This window comes from Punica granatum, chromosome 6 (genome assembly GCF_007655135.1).
Source record: "Punica granatum isolate Tunisia-2019 chromosome 6, ASM765513v2, whole genome shotgun sequence".
Lineage (NCBI taxonomy): Eukaryota > Viridiplantae > Streptophyta > Magnoliopsida > Myrtales > Lythraceae > Punica > Punica granatum.
Window position 1 is genome coordinate 20,535,419 of NC_045132.1, and position 9,644 is coordinate 20,545,062.

Consider the following 9,644-nt stretch of genomic DNA (forward strand, 5'->3'; position numbering starts at 1 on the left):
AGGATATGGAAGTCCTACTTAGGACATCGATACTACGATTTGTATGAAATCGTGGTGATCCTCCAACAAATTGATTTTATTTTCCAGCGAATTTTTTTAATAATATTTTTTTTACAAAATGCATAATGTATTTATTTTTAAATATTACTTTTTTATTAATACTTAATAATTATCCTCGCGTATCGTGCGGATTTTCACATAGATACAATCCTATGGTGTAAAGAGTGATTGCACCATGGGTGGTTGATTCGCAGAACGAAAATCGCCCACTTATTGAAAGTACGGAAATGCCCTGGACACTTTCACAGTAACCGCATAAACTTCGAGGGTGATGCGGTAAAAGCACCTCAACAGCCGCACAGTCACTGGGACTGGGGGCAGCCCTTGGAGACGACGACGGAGGCCTGTCTTCCTCGTAAAGGGAATTGCCATTCGCCCACCAATTTGAAAACTGAACGACAGCCGCAGGAAATCGTTTTCCAAATCACCCAAATCCGGAAAATTAATAGCTCTGGATTTCCGTTTATCCAAAAACTTTTCCCGGTTTTTTCTGAGTGATCCACAAACCAGTCAAATCTTCTTCTCCAATCACACCCACCCGCGCTACTTAGGGTTTCTGGGGGTTTCCCGGCGATCCAATTTGGCAATCCTTCGCGGCATTGATTTCTTCCATTCCCGATGTCAACTCCTCATAGGAAGGGGTATCTTGCCTTGTCCCTGACGCCGCGGAGCGAGGCCTCGAGGAGCGCCGCTAAGGGCAAAGCGGTTGCTGGGCCACCGCTGGGTTTGTTGGACGACAATGGGCGGGGCGGCGTTGGCGTCGGTGGCGGCGAGGGCTTGGAGGACTGGAGGCGGTTCAGGGAGGCGGGACTGCTGGACGAGGCGGCAATGGAAAGGAGGGACCGCCAGGCGCTTGCGGACCGGGTCTCCAAGTTGCAGAATGAGGTGAATTGGGAAAAAATTCCTGAATTTCTTCTTCTTGTTTTTTTTTTTTTTTTGGTTCGATTCGTTTCGGCTTCTGGGTTCATATTTTTTGATCTGCAGAATTTGTTGTCTGGCTATTTTGGCCGAATGTGTTTGTTGATAGGCTCATCCTATTGGTTTGCTCTGATGGGGGTTCATTGAAGGAGCCTATAGTGGTATTGTTACGAGATACATAGTAGAGGAGACATTTTTTGAGATTCCATGGGTTCAATAAACGTTCTTGAGATGCCCCACAATGTCGTTCATGTCGTAGCATTGTTGTCCGAATCATATGTTAATACTTGTGGAATATATGGATTGTTTACTTTCTTGCTGGCATTTGTATTGTGACGTTTATAGCAGTGGACGCTTATTAAATATGCGCTGTTTTCTGTGTGTTCAGCTAACGGATTACCAACACCACATGGGGCTTCTCTTGATGGAGAAGACACAGCTTGCTGACAATTTTGAAGAATTAAGGAAAGCATTAGCAGAAGCTCAGGAGCTTCTCAAGCGGGAGCAGACAGCACATTTGATTGCAATCTCAGAGGCTGAGAAGAGAGAAGATAATTTGAGGAAGGCTTTGAGCTTCGAGAAGCAATGCATGGCTGATGTACTCCTATTTTTCCTTCTAGTCTTGCATCTCTCTAAGCCTTTTCTTATATGGAGATTCTATTGGTGTATTTATTTTACCACAGGATTAGAGCTTGCTTACAAAGCTTATATATACAAGCTTCCCTTTGTCTATTGTGTTGCATTTTCTTTTGCCTGGTATCTTTTATTTTGTGGCTATGGAATTCCACAAATGTTTATATGAAACATCTTGTTTCTTTGGTGTGAATACATTTAAAATCTCTGCAGAGAGAAATAGGTTTTTCCCCCCCTGCTATATTAGTAAGGGAAATAATTGTCTGTTACCTTGTTTATTAGTTGTTGATCTGGATCATTAGCTATTCACTATGTTCGGGTTAGTTTTGGGTTTGTTATCTTGCAGCAGGTTCCTCATTCCCTTTAATGATGTAGCTCACATTAAAGATGATAAATTTACAAATAGTTGATGAATAAAACATCTCACTCTGTTAAAAATGATTATTTTTGTTGTATGTCATGTTACAGAGCGAGATTGGGCTGGAGTTCTTGATGGTGATTTTAAGCTATGCAATTTTTTGTGTGCAGCTTGAAAAGGCTTTGCGGGAATTGCGTGCAGAGGAGGGGCAGAAAAATCTTGAATCTGAAGCAAAGTTGGCTAATGCTAATTCTTTGGTCGCTGGAATAGGGGACAAGTCTTTGGAGGTGAGAGGAAAGCTGCATGATGCTGAGGCAAAGCTTGCTGAGGTCAATAGGAAATGCTCACAGTTGGATGTGAAAATGCAAGAATTGGAGAGACGTGATAGTGTACTTCGGGAGGAGCGCCGATCTCTGAAAATAGAGTGAGTTCTTTTCAAATTGATGGACTAATCCTTTTCCTCTGCTGTGAGGAAAAAAATTTCACATGCTCATTGATATTGCAGGCAGGAGGAGCACAAGGCAGCATTTTTCAAGCAAAGGGAAGATTTAAGAGAATGGGAGAAGAAATTGCAGGAGCGAGAAAGAAGGCTAAGTGAGGATCGGAGAATTATTAATGAGAGGGAGGAGAAGGCAAATGAAAGTGATCGGATTCTTCGGCAAAAGGAGAGGGATCTTCAAGGGGCTGAAAGTAGGATAGAGTCCTCTACCTCCTCATTGAAAGAGAAAGAGGAAGACATAAATCGAAGGTTAGAAGACTTGGTTATGAAAGAAAAGGTAAGTTCCTGGTCTGACTTTGTTGCAGTTTCTCCTAATGTGGTGTTAGTCTTTTGCTTGACATACAATTTATCCGATTGCAGGAAGCTGACTCTCTGGGAAGCATCTTACAAAGAAAAGAAGAAGAATTGCGAGCGCTGGAGGAGAAGTTGAACATCCGAGAAAAGGTGAGTCTGTAGACTAGTATTCTTTCAATGTTAGTTTATGATGCCTTGGGTATTATATGTGATTGGTTTTAGAGTTGAGTTGAGTTGAGTTTTGGTTTTAATTGGTTTGTAATGATTGTACTGTTGAATTATGAGAAAAATTGTGAAAAGGTAATGAATAGTTGAGAGAAAGTAATGATTAAGTAATCATTGTGTTGTTGAATTGTGAAAAAAGTAATGAATAGTTGAGAGAATTTAATATTAAAAATTGAATTGAATGGTTAAAAAAATTTAAAAAATGGAAAAAGTAATGATTGTGTTGTTGAATTGAAGATAAATGGAGTTGAGTTGAGTAGAGTTGAAAATTTTTTTGAAACCAAACACTCCCAAGTGGCCCTCTTTAGGTTGGCTTTCTCATGATAGTTTTTCTGGGTCTTGTTACAGAGGGAGATCCAAAAGGTCCTTGAAGAGCAGAGGATTATCTTGGATGGGAAACTTCTCCAGTTTGAATCAGAACTAGAAGAGAGGAGAAAGTCGGTGGATAAGGAATTGAGAAGTAGGGTTGAAGAAGTAGAAAGGAAAGAAGCTGATGTAAGCCACAAAGAAGAGAAGCTAGTGAAACGAGAACAAACAGTTGATATGAAGATGGAGAGGGTAAAAGAAAAAGAGAAGGATCTTGATGCAAGGATGAAAACTTTGAAGGAGAAGGAGAAGTCCATGAAACTTGAGGAGAAAAGGCTGGAGATCGAGAAGAAACAGATGCTTGCAGATATAGAAAGCTTGCAGAACCTCAAGGATGAATTGGAAAATATAAGAGCAGATAATGCTCAGAAGGAGATGGATATACGAAAAGAGGAGGAGAGTCTAAGGATAACTGCAGAGGAGAGATCAGAGCATCTTCGGCTTCAAGCAGAACTGAAGATGGAGATAGAAAAGTGCCAAAGTCAAAGGGAGTTGCTTCTGAAGGAAGCTGAGGAACTGAAAGAGGAAAGGGAGAGGTTTGAGACGGAGTGGGATGTTTTGGATGAGAAGAGAGCGGCAGTTACCGAGGAACAAAGAAAAGTTCTTGAAGAGAAAGAAAGTCTAAAGAAATGGCAGCTCTCCGAGGAAGAAAGGTTGAAAAGGCAGAAACTAGAAACAGAGAACATTAAGAGAGAGTTGGAAACTCTGAGATTGGAGAATGAATCATTGAATGCCAAGATGAGGCATGAGGAATTGGACTTGTCTGAGAAAGCAGAAGACGAACGCAAGCAAATGCTTCAAGAGTTTGAAGTGATGAAAATGGAACTTGAGGCTAGCCTTCGAAGTCGTCAAGGAGAAGTGGAGAAGGAGCTGCTTGTTAGAGGGAGAGAACTTGAAGCTCAGAGGGATGCAGAACTTAAAAAAATAAATGAGTTGAAAGAAAATGCGCTGAGAGAGCTGGACGAAGCAAGATCAGAAAAGCTTAGGATACAAAAGGAGAAACAGAACCTTGAGCAGAACAAGAAACAGCTTCATGTGGATCAACTTAAGATGCGTGAAGATATTGACCAGCTTGTTGCTCTAAGCCAAAAACTGAAAGAAAAGAGGGAAAAGTTCTTAAGGGAAAGAGACCGCTTCCATGATTTTGTTGAGAAGCTTAAAAGTTGTGGAAATTGCGGAGACTTGACGAGGGAATTCTTGCTCTCCGATTTGCAGTCACCTGAGATGGGGGATAAGGAGGATTTTGTGCTGCCAGGGCTGGTGGATGAATTATCTAAGAGTGGTCAAATTAACACAAGTCCTTTGAACAGAACTGCTGCAAATAATTCTTCTGCTGGAGGCCCTATTTCCTGGCTTCGTAAATGTACATTGAAGATCCTCTCCCCGAGTAAGAAGATTGATAATGATGTTGAAACAGATGAGAGAACCAGAAGGTTTAGTATTGTTGGAGTGGAACCCGAGTCATCCTCTCATGTCCGGGATCTTAAATCTGATGACGATGTCAAGAGGGCGGATGATGCTCATGAGCAATCTGTAGATAACAACAGCTACTTGAGCAGTCAGATGCAACAAGAAGTTCCTGAAGACTCCCAGCAATCTAGGTTGAGGAGAGGGCAGCCAAGAACTAGAAATCAGCGGGGACGAGTTTACAGAAATCGTTCTGTAAAGGCCGTGGTTGAAGATGCGAGGACCTTTCTGGGTGATGACCTCCCTCCAGAACTAAAGCACAATGATGAGGTGCAACCTGATGATGATGTCACCAACCAGGATAGTCCTCGTGCAGAGAATGCGTCAAGAAATGGCAGAAGGAAGCGTCAGCATGCTGAGAGCTCGAGAATGACTGGGAGTGAGATGCATGCAGCAGATAGTGAAGGACCTTCTGATAGTGTCACCGTGGGAGGTGGAGGGCGTAAAAAAAGGAGGCACACTGCTGTTGCTCCTTCAGCTGTACAAACTCCAGGACAAACTCGGTACAATCTTAGGAGACACAGGCCGTAAGTTCCAGCACTTTCTTTTTTTATGGCATGATTGAATATTTGAGTTGTTTTACCTGCTCATATGTCAGTATGTGTGTATATATATATATAGTTTGGCTATGCTATATTTTGCTCCACGGCACACATCTTTTAACTGTTGAAATCATTATCATCCTTCAAATTTGACTGGATTTGCTGGTATCGCAATTATATATAATGAAAATTGATGTATACTTGTCATTTTTGGTAAATGGTAACTAATGGTCATTGGTCACTTATGATTCCTTGCAAATGCCAGCAATAAATTTCATTAATAGTAATTAAAAAACTGACATCTTAAAGCTGTTTTCAGGATCATCCTTTACTGTTATCATGACAAATTCAGCTTAAGTATTATGAACCTTGTTGGCTCTTCTGATTATTTTTCTTATTTACTATTTCTGGAAGAAGGGAAAATTAGTAGCTTTGAGGTAGCTAAATTTGTTGGAGACAATCATGATGGTGCAAATTCAACCAGAAGGAGATCTGGGGGAATTTATCTATGGGTGGATTTTGAGGATGATATGAAGTTGTATTGTAGCAAAAACAAACAGACCTGGAATTGTTTGAGCAGATTAATAAATATCTGGAATTTCTGTACCATAGTTGTGCTGTAGCAAAAACAAACGAACCTGGAATTGTTTGAGCAGATTAAATATCTGGAATTTCTATACCATATGATTAGATCTCTTTTAATTCCACAGAAATTTATTCACAAAATTGAGATTTATCTGAAACAAATGTATTTCGTTCTGACCTTTTTCCTTGATATGCATCAGCACTAGCAGTGCCGTAGCAGTGGAAACCTCCTCTGACATGAATCAAGAAGGAAAGAAAGAACACGATAAGTGTAAAGCGGCAAAAGCAACTGCATCTGAGGTTAATAGTTTGCCAGCTCGCGACCGGGATGATGATGATGGTATTCATTCACGCATGGCCCAGGTTACAACTGTAAAAACTGTAGAGGAGAAGATAGTAAGGGTAAATTTCTAGTGTTATTTATTATATACTTTACCAGACCTGTTGGTGTTTATTGCCTGCACGACTAATTGCATTTAAAACAGAAACCTCTTGGACTTATGGCATACTTGATCTGTTGTCATTCTATGGCACATATTTTTCCAAACCTCCAAGTAGAATAGCATTCTTACGGCCAAACATGACGAGCTGATTAAACCTGTTGAACATGGAAAGGTAAAGTTGGAATGGTCAAAATCTATAAAGGATCAGACAAACCACTGGAACCAAAAACCAATCAACCGATACACTAGTTCTCCTGAACTAGCAAATTTTTCTAAATTTTAGATTTGATAAATATGGAACTGTGGAGAATTAGAAAATTCTACATATGTGAACCAAACCTGATTATGAAGTTGCAGGTATGGTTTCCCTGCAATTAACACAATTGAAAGATCATATGTACCATTTCCTTTTCTGTATCTTGAAACTTGGGAATTTTGGAAGCCAGCTAAGATGTTTTTAGAATTGGAATCTTCTAGTGAGCAAGCATGGGTCAACTGCTATCTGCTTATTAGGGAATAGAAGATTACATTTTGCATAGTTGAATGCCGAGTGACGATGAAGGGCACGATCTTTGTGTCCTGGTTTTGAAAAGATAAATAGAGCTAAAAATATCCTGTTAATGATGTTTGCTGTTTCGGGGTTCAGTAGAATCCGGTGATGATTGTTTAACTTGTTCTTTGTGCAGTTCACTACAGCAGACACCATTGATGAGAATGCCGATGCCCCAGCGGTAGTTCAGACGGCTGACTTGATTGAGGAAGTGAACGATACTCAAGAATTTTATGAGGAAGAGGATGCTGGAAATGAAGCCGAGGAGGCAGAGGACGACTATGACGAAGAGGCAGATCACCTTGGTGAGGCATCGATAACTAAGAAGATCTGGACTTTCTTCACCACTTGATCACTAAAGAAATTCGTAGAGCCCCTATCATCTGTTGACACCCGCAGACTTAACCTTCAGCGCAAGGAATAAAAGGAGCTGAGCCCTAGCACTGTAAGATAGTCCTGGATCTTGTAAGCAGAGTTACCAAAAAATTGATCCAGTTAGAGAATTCTGCTCTTTGGTTTGCCGTTTTTCTTTTTTTAATTTTCTTTCCTATCTTTCATTTTTGCCATGTAGTCAGGTTTTAGATACAAAAAAGGGACTGGAGAGAGTTGTTTGTTAATGCAGACTTCTCCGCCCCATTAGGATTTAGACATCGGATCATTGTTGTTAGTTAAATACATGCCCGTCGATTTTTTGACATTGTTTTGTTTTCTTTCCCATACAAGATTTCATTTTTCCATTCCCGGTATCGAATGATACCATATCTCCTTATCTGTCAAGTAGTAGAAACATTAAGACGGAACAAGCCGTGGTCTTTGCTGCTCGAGGACATTAGCTGTTCTTGGTAGGTACAGAAACTTAAAAGGAAGAGGAAAGTGAGGGAAAGACGGAAGGGACCATCCATGCAGCTATCTTACCATGCAATGCCTGCCCCCTTATAGTCAACTGGACCTCCTCCAAAGATTTTTACAGTCAGATTCTTCTCCTTCGCTCGGCCTGTCAGCCGATGTCAAGCAAAATACCCGAGAAAAGTCTTCGACATTGAACCGTGGCACGACCCAAGTCGGGGCGATAGCACGGGAATGTCTCGGGTGGGTATGTGGAGGGATTAGGAGGAAGGATGGTAAGGAGGAATAGAGAGAATGCATTTAACTGGGGGCTAAGACAGAAAGTGACTTGTCAGACTGCTGTTAGGTTTAGGGGTGGGGTGGTCGTCCTGCTTTCTGCTGCAGCTTCTGCTTCTGCCCTACGGCAAAAAAAAAAAAAAAGATTGATTTTCGATTGGGTGCTTGGTTCGTTCTCTTGTGGGGTACATACATACATATATATATATATATATATTCTTCTCCTTTATTGCTTCCATCCCCACTCTAAATGCCTACAAGTTGATAGCCTTCCCTCTCTTCATAGCCATGGCTGCTGGTCCATTCCCCAATTTCCAATGGACTTTGTTATGCTCCTTTCCTTTCTATTTTAATGCGCAAGATGTTCTTTTCTTTTTAATGCACAAGAAAATAAGGGTAAAAAGACAAAGAAAAGAGGGTAAAATTTACTTGGATAGGATTGTTGTGATAAACCGTTCGATCTTTCAAGAGAAACGGAACGTGCTTTACGCATCCGGGGTCGTATCGTTTCTTGTCGGTCGTGCGACTGCACTGATTGGGAAAAATAGGAGCGCATATGGAAATAGAGTTAATAGTATGCAAGCTTTATATTGTAAGATGATGAGAAGGGGAAATGAAATTTTTTTCGATCTGAACCCTGATATTCGAAAGTTCAATTGGCCCCGATTAATACAGTCGAACCGGGTCGACCTACTAAGGGGTAGAACTCTCGCAACGTAAATTATTGGCATTTATAAGGACTCCAATCGAAGACCTTATTTAAGCAATATAAGTACCGAACCGCATGAATCGATTCACGTTGAAGAAGGAGAAATGAAATTTAATCCTGTTGGGATTAGAGCAAATGGCCAAATTTTTTTCAGGGCCCAATGCGCAGTGCAGAGGCGCCCCACTGTTGCGTTGCATTGCATTGCAGCCCCCCATCCCCCCCTCTCAATGCTCTTTTGTCCTTTATTTGCCTTTTTGATCTCAGACAAGGATAATGGTAAAAATGGAAAAAGAAAAAAAAATGTACAACCACCCGAAAAAAAAAATGAAATGAAATTAAACAAATGAATATAAAAAAACAAACAGCCAAAAAAGAAAGAACAAAAGGATACTCGAACGGTTAAAAAAAACAAAACTTTTTTTTCCCCAGGGGTAAAAGCCCGAGCAAAAATTGAAATGTACAATGGGATATGAAGATCCTAATGGTATCACCTAATACAAGGTGGCTCAGGCCATTAGGAATGGAATGGAAGAAATGAACACTACACCGGAAAGAGGAAGCTCTCCGCACCAGTCAATATGCACAACAAAATAACATTAAAAATGCCTATCAGAAAGGCAAAAAATATTAAAATAAAGGGAGAAAAAAAAATAAGAAAATTGAAAAACCAACAAATATTTGTCCTTTTCTTCTTCCATGCATTTACATGCAGATCTCTCTCTGTGGATTTCATTGCATGGGTACTGAATTACTGATGAATGGCGTGGCATACAAAGAAAAATGGTCCCCAACCCAACCAATCCTCTCTCCCTTTCTCTATTAGATTAGCCCAAAACCCTAACACTGACAAGACCTGACCTCCCTCACTTCTTC

General features: G+C 40.6%; 1 protein-coding gene across 1 annotated transcript; it reads left to right on the plus strand.

Moving 5' to 3' along the window:
* Positions 1–370: 370 nt before the first annotated feature.
* Positions 371–7,637, plus strand: LOC116210754 (protein CROWDED NUCLEI 2-like). The gene is made up of 8 exons (XM_031544787.1): positions 371–945; positions 1,367–1,576; positions 2,140–2,393; positions 2,475–2,745; positions 2,829–2,912; positions 3,336–5,347; positions 6,148–6,349; positions 7,077–7,637. Exons 1-8 carry the CDS (start codon positions 679–681, stop codon positions 7,290–7,292), a joined length of 3,516 nt encoding a protein of 1,171 aa, XP_031400647.1. The 5' UTR covers positions 371–678; the 3' UTR covers positions 7,293–7,637.
* The last annotated feature ends 2,007 nt before the right edge of the window (positions 7,638–9,644 follow it).